Genomic DNA, 20,490 nt, shown 5'->3' on the forward strand with positions numbered 1-20,490 from the left:
CAGTTGTCGTTGGTGGTGGTGGTGTTGATGGTGGTGGTGGAATCCTTGAATCCCAACTCCTGACGCGCCCGCCCCCGATACGCAGGGCGGTCGTCAAGTTCCAGACCTCACCGGTGCCCACCCACCTATTACAAGTTTCTTCAATCCGCCACAAAACGGCAGGTACGCCGAGAGGAACCGAAGACCGGTCCGGTAGAGGCGGCCCCGCTTAACTTCAAGTTTTTAGTTGTTTTAGGACGAACGTTCAGAGGAGTAAACATGACACAGCAAGGCAAGAAGGTGATTCTGGTGGTTGTGGATGTCCTCTGCGTGTTCATCGGTGAGTTTTGTTTAGTTAATTACGTGATTTAAATTTTTACTGTTCAAACGTGGTGAATATAAACAAGCGGTGCAAAATGACTTGTGACATTGCTCAATACAAGCACATGGTTTAAGCACAATTATCATCCTATCGCTGACCTCACAACAAGTTGCACGATGCAGGCGAGATTAGAAAACGTGCTGTAGTTTATTCATAGATGGTGGTTGAGTGCAACGTTTCCCAACTTTTTAATGAATCGAAGCACATATTTTACATTGGAAAAATCTCTCAAAAGCTTCTGTTTTTTGAGGATAAGGTGGGGAAAATGGAAGAATATTACGTTGTGACTCTGTCACCATACAAAGCAAAGATAAATAACAAGTACATCATTTATCACATTTGAATTATAACTTCGGATCCTTTCCGAGGGAAGACCCGATGATCTCACAAAACACATAAAAGGGGGGTTTGGAATTACTGGGTTAGCGTTACAACACTGAAAGTTCGTCTGTCTATCTTGTTCAAACAGGCCACAGTCAGTGCATGTTTCCAAACACAGACTTTTAAAGAATGCTGCAGGGTCCCATGTTGCGTGCACACGTTCACGCAAAGCGCTTGTCAAATTATTTAGGACTGTTGACGTCTCATCTGGTTGTGAGATTTGTAATATGGATTTGAAAGTACTTATACTTGGAGGCTGATTTCACTTCTGTTGGTAGTTGATTCCATTTGTGTGAAAACATATTTGCTAAATGCTGCGTCGCCATGTTTGCTTTTAACGCTCAGCTTTACCAATTCACCGCAGTCTGCAAAATGTAAAGGACAACTGACGTCACTTTTTTGCTTCTTAACTGACATCAGAAAAACGTTTTATAGCATCTAAAATACCCAAAACACGCAGTATGATATTTTTAATTAAATGCAAAACACCAATAAAAATTACTTAAAGTGTCCAAAATCTGCAAAAAATTGAGCTGTGAATTGGGCATTTTCAGGAAGTCCCGCCCCCAGTTCGTGACGTCACGCCAAGACGTCTTGCACCGCTGGAGAATCAAAACAATGGCTTCCGATTCGAAGAATATGCTTTCTTGTGACACATCCAGTTATTAATATGATTCAAATAGTTCTGAAGAGGAAAGCATACATGTTTGCAATTGATTAAAGAAGTCCTTCCGTGTCATTTTGAGGCATCTGGACTGCAATGTAGCATCCCAGAAAAGAGGCAGAAAATGGCGACCAAGCTCCCTGTGAGGAATTAATCAGCCCGTTTCCACAGGCTGATAAATTCCTTATATGGAGCTTGGTCGCCCTCTTCTGGCTCTTTTTGGTGCAACATGACGTTTTCAGACCAAACAAGCACAGCAAAATGCATTGACGTGATGGAAGGACTGCTACAATGTGTCCTTTTTTTTCGGTCAGGGGTGTTCCAGTGACGTCACGTACGGACTCGTCACCAACTCAAAAACAAGACTTCGTGAATATGCAGCGCAAGTCTTAAAACGTAAAATATAGCTGTATGCCGTGGAATCTTTGTAAAATACGCTCACTAGAAGTCATTTGAAATGATTTTACAAATTATGGACACAACTTGTCTGGAGGCGTCGGTTGTCCTTTAAATCAATGAGTTTAATTACTGTATTTTCTGGAATATTAGGCGCACCTTCAACAAATGACATATTTAAACACCTTTTCCATTCATAAGGTGCACCTCATTATCAGGAACACCTTCAATGAATGACATACAGTAAAGTCTCGTTATATCGATATCGGATATATCGATAGTCCCGGTTATATCGATATTTTTTCGGACTCCCGAGAATATCGATATAACGAGACTTTACTGTATTTTAAAACGTTTTCCATATATAAGGCGTATCGGATGATGAGGTGCATGGTCAGCTTTGGAAACAAAAATATTTGCTTTTAGGTGCGGATTATAGTGCAGAAAATACTGTAGTTTGCAACATTAATTGAAGTAGTCTTCCATATTAATTAATTCAAAATAAAACATGGCCCTTAAATATAACATGCAGCCTTTCTGATGAGAACTATAAAATAATTGACAGCCATATACAGTAAAGTCTCGTTATATCGATATCGGATATATCGATAGTCCCGGTTATATCGATACTATTTCTATGCACGCACGGAGAAAATTACATGCAAACAGAGTCGGATATATCGATAGTCCCGGTTATATCGATATTTTTTCGGACTCCCTTGAATATCGATATAACGAGACTTTACTGTATTTTTATCCACGTGTTGTTTACACATCTTGCAATTCTTCACATCCACAAATTACACAAACGCTTACCCAAGTGTGTGTGCGTCCGCGCATGTGTGCACCGCATACAAAACAGCCTGTCGCGACATGTCCGGATCTCCAACATGGCACTCAAACTTGTCAGAAAGGAGGTTCTCCAGGTTCTCACATTTTCACCAAAGCAGTTTCGAGCTGAGACGATATGACCTGCTGAAAATTGGAATTGCAGATTAATTTTTAGACATAATTCCTATACAGTGATACCTCATTTTACAAACTTAAGTGGTTCCCAGAAAGTGTGTGTAAGGTGAAAAGTTTGTCTTCCAAACATTTATTTCCCATAAGAAACCATTAAAATGAGAATAATCCGTTCCCAGGTCCTCATAAAACATAATTTTCTACTAAGTAAGCCTTGAAACTACACAAAATGTACCTTATTTTATGTATCATAAATATGTTATTGTATTGTAATGAAAGAACTAAACTGTACTGTATAATAAAGTCATTTTATTTACCTTTGTAATAGTTGTTGATGTAGTTGCCTCTTGATGATACCCGAGTGAAGTTTCCGTGCTTTCTCGGCGATAATACCCTCACACATTGTCCCCTGCTAGCTGCTTTTCGTTAATCCAAAACAACAGAAGTTTTCAACCTCTTCTATTGCCTGAGACCGAACACAGAAAACACACTTAGCCGCACGTAGCAATAGTCGACTTAGCATACTGGTACTGGGAAGCTAAGTCACACAAATGCATACGTCGTTCGTGTTTTTCGATGATCTCCTTCTTCTGCTCGACCGTAATTTTCTTTAATGTCTTTTTAGGCTTAACATAAGCCTGTGGTGGGGTCTTTTTCGGTCCCATAAGAGCAAAACACATTTGCACATTCTTATCAAAGTTATGTATTGAAAAGAGGGTTGAGCCTGAATGCTTTATTTATGAGTCCCTTTTTTCTTACTCGTTGGCGGCAAAACTAACACTAAAATCTCGTTACCGATTATGCTATCGTCTGCCGTTTAAAATTGTTGTTAAATGAATGGCAAAATGGGGGAAAAAAAATCATAATTTAGTGTGAATGTTTCTTGATTTATTTATCTCGCTATCCAGTTATGTGGCTAGCTATCTCGCTAGCTATTTGCTACCTTGATGGCTGGCTGGCTGCTATCTAGCTGGCTATCGATGAACTATATAGCTATGTAGCTCACTGGCTAGTTATCTAGCTAGCTAGCTAGCTAGCTATTAGCTATCTATTGGTAAGCTAGCTAGCTTTCTATCTATTTGAGTTACTTCCGGGTTGAGTGAATGCTGGCGCGTGTGGCTGCCGCTGCCCACAGAAAAATGTATCCTGTGACTGTGAAGTGACCTTGAGAGTTCTGAAAGGCGCTTAAAAATGAAATGTATTATTATTATAAAAGTACTCCACACGATAACAAACCACGTCTGCACTCGGAGAGCGGGTGTGGAAAATTAGTCTGTCTGCCGCCGTGGCGCTGTTCGACCGTGTGGTTTGGTGTTCATCCGCCGAAAACTAGTCCGCTAGCCACCGTGGCGCTGTGTTTTGGCTCGTCCGCTGAAAACGAGTTCATAGATTATATTCTCACGAATGTAATGTTCGCAAGGCGAAAAGTTCGTGAGCTAAAGCGTTCGTAAACTGAGGTATAACTGTGTCTGCTTTTTTTTTTTAATCCAGCGGACATTTTTTACGATCAAACGGTGCGCTCATTATAGCTCACAAGTTTACCTTCATGCCGTATTTCAGAAACAAACAAGCAGGATTAAAAATGTCACCATCATTTTACCCTGAATTGTGCTCACAGGTGCAAAGAGTCATCCGTTGAGAATCTTCCTGACCTTTAAACCTATTCGTGGCTCCATTACTGATTGGAAGCGTGAGTAAAAATAGACGTTTGTCGCAAGTCGATCAGCACGTTGGCTTCGTTCGCTGGTGCAAAGCTCAGGTTTCAATAGATTTAAAATGGAACAGCTGATTTCACCCACGGGGGGGTCACAGATAGCAGTAGGATGATGAGGGAGTGAAAGGGACTGTCCGGTTTTGTGACCATTTGATTAAAAATAAAAAAACACACATTTTTGTTTGAAGCAAAGCAAATATCTCTGAAAATATATTGACTTGCTCACTTTATTTTTTAATAATATTTATTTATTAATTTTATTTATTTTATTATTATTTTTTATAAAATTGTATTTATTTTATTTTATAATAATAATAATAATAATAATAATAATAATTAATAGTAATAAGAGTAATAATGATAATAGTAATAATAATAATAGTAATAATAATCATAGTAATAATAATCATAGTAGTAATAATAATAATACCTATACTAATAATACCTGTACTAATAATAATACCTATAGTGATAATACCAATACTACTACTACTACTACTACTACTACTACTACTACTACTGCTTTTGCTACTACTACTACTACTGCTACTACTACTACTACTACTACTACTAATAATAATAATAATACATTTCGTTGTACTAAGTTTACTGTCTGTAAGTAAAGAATATGCTTAAAATTAAAAAATAATATATTTCATTTATAAGCGCCTTTCAAAACTCTCAAGGACACTTTACAGTCACAGGATATTTTTTTCTGCTGGTAAGCAGTGGCAGCCACACGCGCCAGCGTTCACTCAACCTGGAATAACTCAAATAGATAGCAAGCTAGCTAGCTAGCTAGCAAATAGATAGCTAATAGCTAGTCTTCTTTTCCTTTCCGCTTTTCCCTTGACGGGGTCGCCACAGCTAGTGAATACTGTATATAGCTAATAACTAGCGAATAGATAGCTAATACCTAGCGAATAGATAGCTAATACATAGCAAATAGATAGCGAATATATAGCTAGCTATATAGCTAATAGATAGAGTAGCTAGCTAATATTTCAATAGATAGCAGTCGAATGATGAGGGAGTGAAATGGAATGTCCGCATTGTGCGTGTTTGCGACCATTTGATAAAAACCAAAAAATGAATTTAATTTAAAATGATTTTTATTTGTTTTTAAGCAATGCAAATATGGCGCAATCTTGAAAATAAATTGACTTGCTCACTTTGCCTTTATTTTCATATCATTCTCTTTGTTTGATGTTGTTTCGAGGCATTAAAAAATGCCCGATTGGATTGCATTGGATTTACCTTTATTAGTCTCGTAGTGGAGAAATTGACATTTCACAGCAGCAAATTTATCAAAGGAAAGAAAGAAGTAGAAAAACAAAATATCTTTCCCTTGACAAATGGTGCCGCGTCCTGCCTTTTATTTCCCCGTAACTCTTTAAAAAGACACTCAGTTGTTCTTTGCCCTCAGGGCCACCTGGTGACTGACGCGCTGGAATGACAATAACCGTACTCTGTTTTTCCCCCCTACCTTACCAACCCCGCTCACCCCCTTTAACCACTAGATGTATTTGCACGCTGTCAACATCATGCCCATTTTTAGCCCTTCAATGTCAAAATGTCCAGTTGTCCAATTTATAATATTTATTTATTTTTACAACACAATACAATACAATTCAATACAATAAATATTGTTTTATATAGCGCTTTAACAACAGTTGAAGCTGTAACAAAGCGTTAACATGGACAACTATCATATACAGGAAATAAAACAGTCACAAAGATGTGTATGTATGTATGATTTTTATTTATTTTTATTATTTTATATTATTTATCATGCCATGAATTAGTCCATGGCAGGAAAAAAATGGGACCAGTCATTTAAAATTAACTTCACTTATACTTTAGTTGAAAATGACCAACCAGACAAAAGTATGTGTGTGTGCGTGTGTGTTTGTATGAATACTCTTGTGAGGACCACTAACATTTTATACCATACATAGTGAGGACATTTTTGACAAGTGAGGACCTTTTGGCCGGTCCTCACAAGTTTTTCATTCTACGGGCTTCTCGGCGGTCTATATATGCATCTGTTAAAGTTACAGAGAGGTCCTCACAAATTCCCCCAAAATGATTTTTTTTGGTGTGTATTTTCATTTCACTTGGATACACACTTTTTACTCACTGTGTGTGTTTATCTGTGAGTGTGTGTGTTTAATGAGAGGAAAAAGTTCCCACCACAAAAAGTAAAATGGTATTGTAACCAAATTCACCACAGGGGTGAGGACTTTGAATGTAGCCATTTAGAAACCTCACTCCTGCTGTTATTTCAGTTACTAGTCCACTTTTTATGTCTTGGTTTTTAAATAAGTTGAAGTGGGAAATGGGGTGACATTTAGTGTTCAATGTGTGTGTGTGTGCGTGTGCGTGTGTGTGTGTGTGTGTGACAGATGGGTTTGGAATGTGCTGAATATCCACATTAGAGCTAAACTCTCAATCCGTGTGCCCCAATCAATTGTCCACTCTGTCACTTTGTGTTACCGCTTGATTGTTGAGCGTTGTCCTCCTGTGAGGATTACAGTGGCACCAATGTGCTCATTGTCAATAATTTGATGTACCCTATTTTCCGGTGTACAGTCTAAGGCGCACCCAAAAAGCCTTGATTTTAAGCCTTATCCGCAGGATAGCTAGCTAGCTAGGTATATACAGTAAAGTCTCGTTATATCGATATTCTCGGGAGTCCGAAAAAATATCGATATAACCAGGACTATCGATATATCCGACCCTGCGCGCATGTAATTTTCTGCTTGCGTTCATAGAAATAGTATCGTAATAAGCGGTACTATCGATATAACCGATATCGATATAACGAGACTTTACTGTACTGTATATAATAGATTGCTAATAGATAGCTATCGAGATTGCTAGCTCTAAACTTTATTTGTCTCACATTGGAGAAATTCCTATTTCACAGCAGCAAAGTTATGACAGGCAGATGTAAATAATAATAATAATAATAATAATAATAATATATAAATATGATATATAAATATAATAATATAATATCTAAAATAATATATTAAATAAATAATTTTATATCTGAGTGCAGTTGATGTTGTGGTAGATAATTTTATTTTCATTTTAACACCTGTATAAAAAATACCCCTCCCTTGATTTGGGATCTTTTTTTTTTTGGGGGGGGGAGAGAAAATGCATATTATGCTATGGATAGAATCCGCATCACGAGATGCTAATATTTAGCCCTGCTACACACATTCTTAGCATCTGCCAAATATGTGTCTGAGTAAAAGTGGCAACTATTGACTTTTGTTGCCTTACATTCCCGTGTGAAAATGAAAGTGAGAAGTTGAAGAGAATGTGTGTGTGCGTGTGTTTTCTTGCGTTCCCATCATTCCTTTCAGTCAAGTCATTTTCATGTGTCTAATATTTGTCCATGTAGGTTATTAAAAAAAAAAATCCCATGTTCAGTGATGTCTTTGCGGCGTGCCTGTCGCTCGCATTTCAGTATTTCTCAAAGGTCACTTTATTTATTTTTTCCTGTACTTTGACATACTTCTTCTTTCACAGCAGGTCCAGACAGGTTGTCCCGTGTATGAAATGTACATTTCACAGCAGCAAAGTTATGAAAGGAAGAGGAAAGGAAAGGAAAGAAAGAAGTCGAAAAACAAAATACAGGAGCTGCTGGAAGGGCAGCCACTCTCGCGGCGCCATCTTGAAGTAAAAAATAATAATAATAATAATATAACACAAAGTCACAGAGAGTTATTCATTCTTATAATTATGATAATAATTGCTAATAATAATAATAATCGAGTTTTGTTTTTTCTTGTGAGGGGTGTTGATAAAGCGCTGGTCAGACCTCTGGCGATGTTTTGGTTAAAATGGGAAATGATTTGGTTTTCAAACAAATCTTTTTTTCTGGAATGGATTATGGTCGAAAACCGAGGTTTGACCGTACAGTGATACCTCGGTTTACAAACCACTTGGCTTATGAACTTTTCGGTTTACAAATGTTACATTTATGAAAATTTTACCTTGGCATACGAACTTTACCTTGGCATATGAACTTTTTTCGTACACAGAGCTGCCTCAATGAGTGATGTGTCGTTCGCGAACGTACCCGTTCTTCTGACAACAAAATGGCAGCTGACTGTGTTCGGTTTACGACCGTTTCATGAATGAAAATTTTACCTTGGCATACGAACTAGTTTTCGGGATACACACGCAGCGCCACAATCAGTGATGCGACGTTAGCGAACGAGCCTGTTCTCCTAACAAGAAAATGGCAGCCGACTGTTTTTATCCTCTATTCCCCGCCCCCAGTTTTTGGTTAAAGCCACGTGATTGGTCAAGAACGCAGCAGTGAGGGGTGGGGTGTTTAAACATTAAAGAGACAGGCAGATGACAGTGAGAGAGTTTGAACTTTGATAGTTCAAAGGCAGAGTGTAGACTGCAAGGTTAAAATATCCCATCAATCAGTCGCCACAAACAACCCGCACCAGCCATCTGTACACTTGATGCAAAAAAAGCTATCAACCCAGCTAAACAGAACACAATTGATGAGGAACTAGATAAAATTATCGCAGAGAAAGCACCTACAAGGGATCATTCCTCAAGCTGGTGAAAGAAGAAGGCTACGTTCCTCATTAAGTGTTTAATGCTGATGAAACCGGCCACTCCATTCCATCAAGCCATCAACGACCATCACAAAGGTAAATAAAACAACTTTATTATACAGTACAGTTTATTTCTTTCATTATAATACCATAACACATTTATTATACATAAAATAAGGTATAGTTTGTGTAGTTTTAAGGCTTAGAAAATTAGAAAGTAGAAAATTATGTATCATGGAGAACGGATTATACTCATTTTAATGGTTGCCGATGGGAAATTATTTTTTGGGATACACACTTTTCGCCTTATACACTCTGTCTACGAACTAATTAAGTTCGTAAGCCAAGGTATCACTGTATATATATATTTTTTCCCGCCCTGTAGAAATTCCGAAAGAGAGGTAACATGTTCACTTCAGCGTCAACCAAAACGCTTACCTCCAAACACCTGCTCTCATCTCCGCCACACTCGCGGGACAATCCATTGGACGCTAATCGTCCAATCCCCGAAAAACAGGAACGCTTTCTACTTCCTGTTGGTGCAAGCGGGTCAAGAGGAAGTCGTACTCGTGTCTGATCCCAAATTCCATCTTGTTTATTTTTCCAGCGTGGAATCGTCGGGCGGTTTGGGAAAGCTTCAAACTATCCTTTCCCTCGTTTCGTTTAGAATCTCTCTTCTGGGAAACGTGTCATCTTGAGGGCTTCTCAAATTTTTGTGCGGAAAGGTTGACGTGTACAAAAAAATAAATAAATGACATTAACTCATTCACTGCCAGTCGAGAATGTATTCGGGAATTGAAAAATGTGACGTGGAGCGCCATTCCCGAATTTGTTCCAGTTTTGGTTTTTCTTGCGTGAGGTGCCGATAAAGCGCTGGTCAGACCTCTGGTAGTGTTTTTTTCCCTTCCACAAGGGGCAGCATTTCCCTTTTGTCCATGTTAGCGCTTTGTTACAGCTTCAGCTGTTTTTAAAGGGCTATAAATCCCTTTGCTCTTTTTCTGTTGTCATGGAGACGCTTGGAATCAGGCTCATTTTATGTACTTTGTACCAAAAATATATCATTTTTGTCCCACTGATGTGTGCGTTTGTGTGTGCGTGTGAGCATTAGATTTAAGATTATGTTATTAGTATATTGTTCTTATTACTGTTATTATTATTTTGGTTATTATTATGGTTATTATCATTGTTATTATGATTACTACCTCGCTATTTATTAGCTATCTATTGGCTATCTGGCTAGCTTTCTGTCTATTTGAGTTACTTCCGGGTTGAGTGAACGCTGGCGCGTGTGGCTGCCACTGCTCACCCACAGAAAAACTCATCCTGTGACTGCAAAGTGACCTTGAGAGTTTTGAATGGCGCTTATAAATGAAATGTATGTTATTATTATTATTATTATGATGATGATGATGATGATGATTATTATTATTATTACCTAGCTATTAGCTATCTATTAGCGGTCTGGCTGGTTAGCTAGCTATCCAGATAGCTATCTATTAGCGGTCTAGCTTGTTATCTCGCTAGCTATCTATTAGTGGGCTGGCTGGTTGCATAGCTATCTAGCTAACTATCTATTAGCTATCTATTAGCTAGCTAGCTTTCTATCTATTTGAGTTACTTCCGTGTTGAGTGAATGCTGGCACGTGTGGCTGCCGCTGCTCACCCACAGAAAAACTCATCCTGTGACTGTAAAGTGACCTTACGAGTTTTGAAAGGCACTTAGAAATGAAATGTATTATTATTATAAAATGAGTATAGCAAAGCATTTCACAACCATTTCAAATCGGTCAAATACATTTCGACGAAAGGAAACTCGCCACCCTCGGCTCAATCGACTCGCTTCGATTGTTCGGGCAAGTGGAGCGTGCGCTGCGCCCCTTTTTGAAAGACTACTGTTTGCTCTGCAGGGTGCAAGCACTCCGTTTTGATAAGAGAGTGCTTGTATGACAAGAAATCTGCTGCCGCTGTGGTCACACGATAGGCCGCAGTTGGCTGTTGACAAAACAAACACACCGCCAGCTTGGTCAACCACTATCCAGTTTCTTCCCTGGCACAATCACTAAGGAAGTGACCTCGTCGTTGTATCAATGAAGGAATAAATATACAGTGATACCTCAGTTTGTGAACTTTAATCGGTTCCCAGAAAGTGTGTGTCTTCCAAACATTGATGTCCCATAGGAAACCATTACAAATTTGAATAATCCGTTTCCAGGTCCCCATAAAACATAATTTTCTACTAAATAAGCCTTAAGGCTTTTTACCCGAATCAATTCAAAATATAGAGAGGGGGGAAATAATAAAAGTCATATAATCAACATATTTTACAAGTCAAAAATATATAGGGTGATTTTTCAATTTTATTTACCGTATTTTCTGCTATATAAGGTGCACCTTGTACGAATGATACAGTGATACTTTGGCTTATGAACTTAATTGGTTCCCAGACAGAGTATGTAAGGTGAAAAGTGTGTATCCCAAAAAATAATTTCCCATCGGAAACCATTAAAATGAGAATAATCCGTTCCCAGGTCTCCATGAAACATAATTTTCTACTTTGTAATTTTCTAAGCCTTAAAACGACACAAAATATACAGTAAAGTCTCGTTATATCGATATTCAAGGGAGTCCGAAAAAATATCGATATAACCGGGACTATCGATATATCCGACCCTGTTTGCATGTAATTTTCTCCGTGCGTGCATAGAAATAGTATCGATATAACCGGGACTATCGATATATCCGATATCGATATAACGAGACTTTACTGTACCTTATTTTATGTATAATAAATGTGCTATTGTATTGTAAGAAAACTGTACTACAGTGTTACAACATTTATGCTTTCCTCTTCAGAACTATTCGAATCATATTCATAAGTGGATGAGTAACAAGAAAGCATTTTCTCGGAGTCTGAGCTCTCTGAAGCCATTGTTTTGATTCTGGAGCAAGGCAGTTTGTGAAGGAGTATCCTGGCATGACGTCACAAACAAGGGGGTGGGACTTTCTGAATCTCCCCAGTTCGGAGCTCATTTTGTGGCAGTTTTGGGACACTTGAAGTCATTTTTATTGATGTTTTGCATTTGACTAAAAATATCAGCCTGCGTGTTTTGGGTATTTTAGATGCGACAAAAACGTTTTTTCTGATGTCAGTTAGGAAACAAAAAATGGTGTCGGTTGTGCAAAAGGCTTTTAGGTGCGCCTTATATTGCGGAAAATACTGTATTTTTTTTTGTGCTTTCATTCAGTCAAAGTGAGCCGGTCCCACGCTCTGGAGGAAGGAAGTAATGTGTTCACGGATACTTTTTTCTCTCTCTCTGCATATTTAATCAAACCTTAGCCTAAGAAAACCATCCATTCTTCCCGGGTATTAGCTTTGGCAGTCGAAGTACAATTTCAGGAAAACAGGAAAAAGTCATTTCAATTGTGGACTATTGTTCTTCTCAGATTTAAGACACAGCCATATATCCTCCTTTCTTTCATTCTGTTTGCACTTGGAGTCTTTTTAGCTAGGATGTGTCACGTTATTTGACTTATTTTTTCCGATTTTTTTTTTTTTTTCTTCTATGGGTTGACGGAGCTCGCCGAGGGCCACAGTTGTGTCTCCATAGCGACGCCGAGGACACATTTCATTAGGGCGGCTGAGTCAAATGTTATTTTTTTCTTCACTTTGTGGTTTTAGCTGTTTCCTGATCGGTCACTCATTGTCATTCACGCCCCCCTCGGGACGGACCACAACTTCTCTCAACATGCCGCGGGTCCGATAGATACCAACAACCGGTCCCCGCCATGACCTGTGCGGGATTATAAATGTCATAGCTGACCACTCCGCCCCCCCCCCCCCCCCCCCCCCCCAAGAAATAATACGAAAAAAAACGAGGTATTTTTGGGTTGGGTTCAAAGCTCCACCCATTTTAGCGCTAGCCAAGGCTAATTAATCTGACTTGCTTGTCTCAGGTGTCGCGTCACATTTAATTTTGTCGTCGGCCATTTTGGATTGGATTAGTATTTATTAGTCTCGCAGTGGTGACATTAACATTTCACAGCGGTAAAGTGATGAAAGGAAAGGAGGAAGTAGAAAAACAAAATACAGGAGCTTCTGTAAAGGCAGCCACTCGCGGCGCCATTTTAAAGTCAAAAAATAAAAAAACCCGAAATAAATGATGTGACAATACAAAGACACAGACAGTCATTCAATCCTAAGCATTTCTCTTTGTCGTAAGAAGTTCTAGATGAAAGAGGAGAGAAAAATGAAAGCATCCTTTTCACCAGTGGATCGAGGATGTCATGGTGAAATGTCCACGTCTACTACATGCTAAAGGTTGAAAGCAAACACAAAGCTGTAGCATCCATTGATGAAAAGAGATTGTCTCACATCTCCTGTCCCAACATAAATCCGCTTCAATTCCAAGCCGCGACAGTTTCACATACCAAATTATGGCAAAATGTTAGTTATTTATGACTTTTGTCATAAATAACTAACATTCCGGGACACATTTTAGCAAGAATCATGGAAATCGACGCACATAATTTGCTTTCGCGGGCCGGTTCAAATGACATGTTGGGCCGGATCTGGGCCACGGGCCATCAGTTGGCCACCCGTGGTGTAACGAGACCCACGTTGATGGTTAAAATAGTGTCACGTGACTCTGTGCTAATACTTCAAGCAACTCGATTCTCATGTCATCTTCTTCTCACAGCGGCCTTGCCCTCGGCTATTCTGACGCTGATGTTCAGACCCTACCAGAGGGGCATCTACTGCGACGACGAGAGCATCAACTACCCTTACAGGAGAGACACCATCTCCCATGGAGCCATGGCCGCTGTGACCATCACCAGTTCCATCGTTATTGTGAGTCTCGTCCAATCTGCTCTGGACTGTAAATTTCCCCATTGTGAGACGAATAAAGTTTTCTGATTCTGAAAACTTGCTTGTATAATGTTATTGTTCTTCTGCTTGTATCTTCTATCTATTAGCTATATAGCTAGCTACATAGCTATTTGAGCCAGGAAACATATTAGCCATCTATCTAGCTATCTATTAGCTGTCTCGCTAAATATTATCTAGCTAGCTATGCTTCTATCTTTTTGAGTTATTCTGGGTTGAGTGAACGCTGGCGCATGTGGCTGCCGCTGCTCACCCATAGAAAAACTTATCCTGTGACTGTAAAGTGACCTTGAGAGTTTTGAAAGGCGCTTAGAAATCAAATGTATTATTATTAGCTGCCTGTCTAGCTATCTAGCTGGCTATCTATTAGCTACATGGCGCATCTGGCTATCTATCTAGCTAGCTAGCTATTAGCTACAACATCTATTGGCTTTTAGCTAGCTGACTAGCTTTATATCTATTCGGGTTACTTCCAGGTTGAGTGAACGCTGGTGCGTGTGGCTGCCGCTGCTCACCCATAGAAAAACGTATCCTGTGAATGTAAAGTGACCTTGAGAGTTTTGAAAGGCACTCATATATGAAATGTATTATTATTATTATTATTATTATTATTATTATTATTATTATAGGTTAAATTTAAAAAATGATGAAGGCCTTTCTTTGATGATGATGATAATGAATATAATGTGGTGGTTCCATTGCTCAGATCACAACCGGCGAGGCCTACCTGGTACACACCAAGCGTCTGCACTCCAACTCCCAGTTCAACCAGTACCTGTCAGCGCTCTATAAAATTGTGGGCACCTTCCTGTTCGGGGCGGCCGTCAGCCAGTCACTCACGGATTTGGCTAAATTTACCATTGGACGGCCCAGACCCAATTTCTTGGCCGTGTGCGCCTCTGCCAGCTGCAACGGGTACCAGCTGCATATCAACTGCACCGGCAACCCCAGAAACGTCACAGAGTCCAGGTGGGTCAAAGGACCTGATAAAGGCATTTATTTATCAATCTATCTATCTATCTATCTATCTATCTATCTATCTATCTATCTATCTATCTATCTATCTATCTATCTATCTATCTATCTATCTATCTATCTATCTATCTATCTATCTCTATCTTAATTTATTTGTGGAGTATTTATTTGTTTGTTTATTTGTGTATTCATTTATTTTGTGTTTAATTTATTTATTTGTTTATTAATCTATTTACTCTCTAATTCGTATTTATTTATATATATATATTTATTTGTGTATTTATTTAATTATTTTTTATTTATTTATGTTTTTATTTATGTATTCATTTATATATATTTTTATTTCTTTACTCTCTAATTTGTATTTATTTATTATTATGTATTTATTTATGTTTTTATTTGCTTATTTATTTACTCTCTAATTCGTATATATATATATATATATATATATATATATATATATATATATATATATATATATATATATATATATATATATATATATATATATATATATGTATGTGTGTGTGTGTGTGTGTGTGTGTGTGTGTGTGTGTGTGTGTGTGTGTATTTGTTTATTTAATTAATTTTTATTTATTTACTCTCTAATTTTTTTTATTTATTATTATGTATTTATTTATTTATTTATGTTTTCATTTGCTTATTTATTTACTCTATAATTCGTATTTATTTGTGTATTTACTGTATTTCTTTGTTTGTTTTGTTTATTTGTGTATTTATTTATACATTCTTTAATGTATTCATTTTTTTTGTTAATCTGTTTACTCTCTAATTTGCATTTATTTATTTCTGTATTTATTCTTTAATTTTTATTTCTTTATGTGTTTATCCGTGTATTTATTTTGCTTATCCATTTACTCTCTAATTTGTATTTATTTATTTACTGTGTTTGTTTGCTTTGTTTATTTATTTTATTTATTTGTGTTTTTGTTTCTATATTTATTTGTGTGTTTGTTTATTTATTATTTTTGGAGGGGAAAATCAGAGACATTTTATTTATTTATTTATTTATTTATTTATATTTTGTGTATTTACATATACACCCACGCACAAAAAATATTTCTAATTTGAACTAAAATCAATGATTGCCTCCTAAATAAAATCTGGGTTTTTTTTTTATCAGCGTTTGAAAGAAAAATGCCTCCAATAACTTAACAAATCAAATTGAAAGATTCCAAATAATGTGTACATTTTATTGGTGAAAAATAAAAAAAAGAAAGCAACAAAGCGTGAATTGATACATTGAACATTTATAGTAACATTTCTCTTTCCTCTTGATCAGGTTGTCCTTCTACTCAGGGCACTCGTCGTTCGGCATGTACTGCATGCTCTTCCTCGCTGTGAGTTGACAACACACACAAACACACACACACAAACACGCACACACAAACTGACCGTATGAGGTTGGTCCATAGCTGTACGTGCAAGCCCGCATGCAAGGCAAGTGGACCCGTCTGGTGCGTCCCACCATCCAGTTCTTCCTGGTGGCGTTCGCCCTCTACGTGGGCTACACACGCGTCTCCGATTATAAGCACCATTGGAGCGACGTGCTGGTAGGACTCCTGCAGGGGGCTCTCATCGCAGTTCTCACTGTGAGTAGAACATTTTTTTAATAATAATAATAATAATAATAATAATAATAATAATAATACATTTCATTTCTAAGCGCCTTTCAAAACTCTCAAGATAGCAAATGGATAGCAAATAGATAACCGGTGAGGTAGCTAGCTAATAGATAGCAAATATATTGGCAGCTAGGTAGCTAGCTAATAGATAAAAAATGGATAGCGAGCTAGGTAGCTAGCTAATAGATAGAAAATGGATAGCTAGCTAGGTAGCTAGCTAATAGATAGCAAATATATTGGCAGCTAGGTAGCTAGCTAATAGATAGAAAATGGATAGCTAGGTAGGTAGCTAGCTAATAGATAGCAAATATATTGGCAGCTAGGTAGCTAGCTAATAGATAGCAAATATATTGGCAGCTAGGTAGCTAGCTAATAGATAGAAAATGGATAGCTAGCTAGGTAGCTAGCTAATAGATAGCAAATATATTGGCAGCTAGGTAGCTAGCTAATAGATAGCAAATATATTGGCAGCTAGGTAGCTAGCTAATAGATAGCAAATATATTGGCAGCTAGGTAGCTAGCTAATAGATAGAAAATGGATAGCTAGCTAATAGATAGCAAATATATTGGCAGCTAGGTAGCTAGCTAATAGATAGAAAATGGATAGCTAGCTAGGTAGCTAGCTAATAGATAGCAAATATGTTGGCAGCTAGGTAGCTAGCTAATAGATAGAAAATGGATAGCTAGCTAGGTAGCTAGCTAATAGATAGCAAATATATTGGCAGCTAGGTAGCTAGCTAATAGATAGCAAATATATTGGCAGCTAGGTAGCTAGCTAATAGATAGAAAATGGATAGCTAGGTAGCTAGCTAATAGATAGCAAATATATTGGCACCTAGGTAGCTAGCTAATAGATAGAAAATGGATAGCTAGCTAATAGATAGCAAATATATTGGCAGCTAGGTAGCTAGCTAATAGATAGCAAATATATTGGCAGCTAGGTAGCTAGCTAATAGATAGAAAATGGATAGCTAGCTAGGTAGCTAGCTAATAGATAGCAAATATATTGGCAGCTAGGTAGCTAGCTAATAGATAGCAAATATATTGGCAGCTAGGTAGCTAGCTAATAGATAGAAAATGGATAGCTTGCTAGGTAGCTAGCTAATAGATAGCAAATATATTGGCAGCTAGGTAGCTAGCTAATAGATAGAAAATGGATAGCTAGCTAGGTAGCTAGCTAATAGATAGCAAATATATTGGCAGCTAGGTAGCTAGCTAATAGATGGCAAATGGATAGCTAGCTAGGTAGCTAGCTAATAGATAGCAAATATATTGGCAGCTAGGTAGCCAGCTAATAGATAGCAAATATATTGGCAGCTAGGTAGCTAGCTAATAGATAGAAAATGGATAGCTAGCTAATAGATAGCAAATATATTGGCAGCTAGGTAGCTAGCTAATAGATAGCAAATATATTGGCAGCTAGGTAGCTAGCTAATAGATAGAAAATGGATAGCTAGCTAGGTAGCTAGCTAATAGATAGCAAATATATTGGCAGCTAGGTAGCTAGCTAATAGATAGAAAATGGATAGCTAGCTAGGTAGCTAGCTAATAGATAGCAAATATATTGGCAGCTAGGTAGCTAGCTAATAGATGGCAAATGGATAGCTAGCTAGGTAGCTAGACAGATAGCAAATAGATAGCAAAATGATAGCCAGCTAGGTAGCTAGCTAGTAGATAGCAAATAGATACATTACATTTTAAGCGCCTATCAAAGCTCTCAAGGACACTTTACAGTCACAGACAAGAATAGATACTATCATAAATAAAATACAATCACAAAATAGAATACAATAAATAAAATATAATTAGAAATAGAAACAAGAGAGAGAGCGACACAGAAAATGCAATTTTAAATAGGTGGCTTTGGAGATGGGACTTGAAGGTGGGAAGAGAATCGATGTGATGTCACGAACAAGGGGGCGGGACCATCTGAAACTGAAACTTTCTGAGGTCATTTTGAAGTCGTTTTTGGACGCTTTAAGTCATTTTTATTGGTGTTTTTCATTTGACTCAAAATATCATACTGCGCGTTTTGGGTATTTTCGATGCTATAAAACGTTTTTCTGATGTCAGTTAGGAAACAAAAAAGTGGTGTCGGTTGCCCTTTGAAGTTGATTCTATACAGTAAAGTCTCGTTATATCGATATTGGATATATCGATAGTCCCGGTTATATCGATACTATTTCTATGCACGCACGGAGAAAATTACATGCAAACAGGGTCGGATATATCGATAGTCCCGGTTATATCGATATTTTTTCCGACTCCCTTGAATATCGATATAACGAGACTTTACTGTATATATATATATATATATATATATATATATATATTACAGTAAAGTCTCGTTATATCGATATCGGATATATCGATAGTCCCGGTTATATCGATACTATTTCTATGCACGCACGGAGAAAATTACATGCAAACAGGGTCGGATATATCGATAGTCCCGGTTATATCGATATTTTTTCCGACTCCCTTGAATATCGATATAACGAGACTTTACTGTATATATATATATATATATATATATATCTAGTACAGTAAAGTCTCGTTATATCGATATCGGATATATCGATAGTCCCGGTTATATCGATACTATTTCTATGCACGCACGGAGAAAATTACATGCAAACAGGGTTGGATATATCGATAGTCCCGGTTATATCGATATTTTTTCCGACTCCCTTGAATATTGATATAACGAGACTTTACTGTATTTAAAACGTCATTCCAATGTCACTGATGTAACGTCAATGATGTTCTTCCCCGTTCAGGTGAAATACGTCTCCGACTTTTTCAAGCAACGCCGCAAGCCAGCGTGCATGCGGACGGACGCGGTGGACGGCGAGCATCTGGAAAGTAAAACCTCCCCGCCTCGCACCAACCACTACAACTACTCGCCGCCCGTATGACACGCCAACGTACACGTTCACCTACCGCCATTTCATTTCCGTAAACCACTCGCCGGAACTCCCCCCTCCATTTCCACCAACACATTTCTATAAGTGTTATCTCAACATGTGCAATGACGCGATGCTTTTGTTACGGTTTGCTTGGAGTATCGATGCTGTGACTAGACGTGTGAAACATTTCAATCTGTTTTATTTTTATTTCCGATAAGACTTCTTCACCACTAAAATGTTCTCTTTTTTTACGAGCAGACCACTCACTGCTTGAGCTCAAACGTTTTTTTAAAAAATAATATTCAGTCTTGTTATTTTAGTGAATCACAACTGTGTTTTATCGAATAAATTGTGCTGTTGTTTTTAATAATGGTGTGATCGTCTTCCATGAAAAATACTATTAAAAAAATAGAAAAAAAAGATAGAAAATAACAAATGGTCATTTTTACCCGAATCAATTCAGAATATAGAGTGGGGGAAATTATAAAATTCAAGAGAAAAAAACATATTTTACAAGCCAAAAAAATATATAAGGTGATTTTTCAATTTTATTGACCGTATTTTCTGGAATATAAAGCGCACCTTGTACGAATGACATGCAGTGATAACTTGGCTTATGAACTTAATTGGTTCCCAGACAGAGTGTGTAAGGTGAAAAGTGTGTATCCCAAAAATTTATTTCCCATAGGAAACCATTAAAATGAGAATAATCCGTTCCCAGGTCCCCATAAAACATAATTTTCTACTTTCTAATTTAAAATGAGAATAATCCGTTTCCAGGTCCCCATAAAACATAATTTTCTACGAAATAAACCTTAAAACTACACAAAATATACCTTATTTTATGTATAATAAATGTGCTATTGTATTATAATTAAAGAAATAAACTGTACTATATAATAAAGTCACTTTATGTACCTTTGTGATGGCCGTTGATGGCTTGATGGAATGGAGTGGCCAGTTTCCTCAGCATTAAACACTTGATGAGGAACGTAGCCTTCTTC

The 20,490-nt window shown here is 37.5% G+C and overlaps 1 protein-coding gene across 3 annotated transcripts; it reads left to right on the forward strand.

Moving 5' to 3' along the window:
* Positions 1-7: 7 nt before the first annotated feature.
* On the forward strand, positions 8-19,867 carry LOC148893315 (phospholipid phosphatase 2-like). 3 transcript variants are annotated; one of them, XM_089004257.1, is made up of 8 exons: positions 8-162; positions 227-319; positions 4,384-4,455; positions 13,769-13,920; positions 14,663-14,925; positions 16,235-16,292; positions 16,368-16,544; positions 19,358-19,867. In XM_089004257.1, the coding sequence occupies exons 2-8, from the start codon at positions 259-261 to the stop codon at positions 19,493-19,495; spliced, it is 921 nt and encodes a 306-aa protein (XP_088860383.1). In that variant the 5' UTR covers positions 8-162; positions 227-258; the 3' UTR covers positions 19,496-19,867. The 3 variants fall into 3 exon arrangements, with proteins under 3 accessions (XP_088860383.1, XP_088860384.1, XP_088860381.1); XM_089004258.1 differs by lacking the exon at positions 4,384-4,455 and having other exon boundaries at positions 9-162; positions 19,358-19,862; XM_089004255.1 differs by having other exon boundaries at positions 11-319; positions 19,358-19,866.
* The last annotated feature ends 623 nt before the right edge of the window (positions 19,868-20,490 follow it).

Source organism: Hippocampus bargibanti, linkage group LG09 (genome assembly GCF_051943395.1).
Source record: "Hippocampus bargibanti isolate YZ-2025 linkage group LG09, ASM5194339v1, whole genome shotgun sequence".
Taxonomy (NCBI): Eukaryota; Metazoa; Chordata; class Actinopteri; order Syngnathiformes; family Syngnathidae; genus Hippocampus; species Hippocampus bargibanti.

Excerpts from the sequence above, each read along its gene's own strand:
- LOC148893315 (XM_089004257.1), top strand. The coding sequence starts at position 259 with ATGACACAGCAAGGCAAGAAGGTGATTCTGGTGGTTGTGGATGTCCTC. Across the intron at positions 14,926-16,234 it reads AGAAACGTCACAGAGTCCAG|GTTGTCCTTCTACTCAGGGC; the intron begins GTGGGTCAAAGG and ends CCTCTTGATCAG. Across the intron at positions 16,293-16,367 it reads ACTGCATGCTCTTCCTCGCT|CTGTACGTGCAAGCCCGCAT; the intron begins GTGAGTTGACAA and ends GTTGGTCCATAG.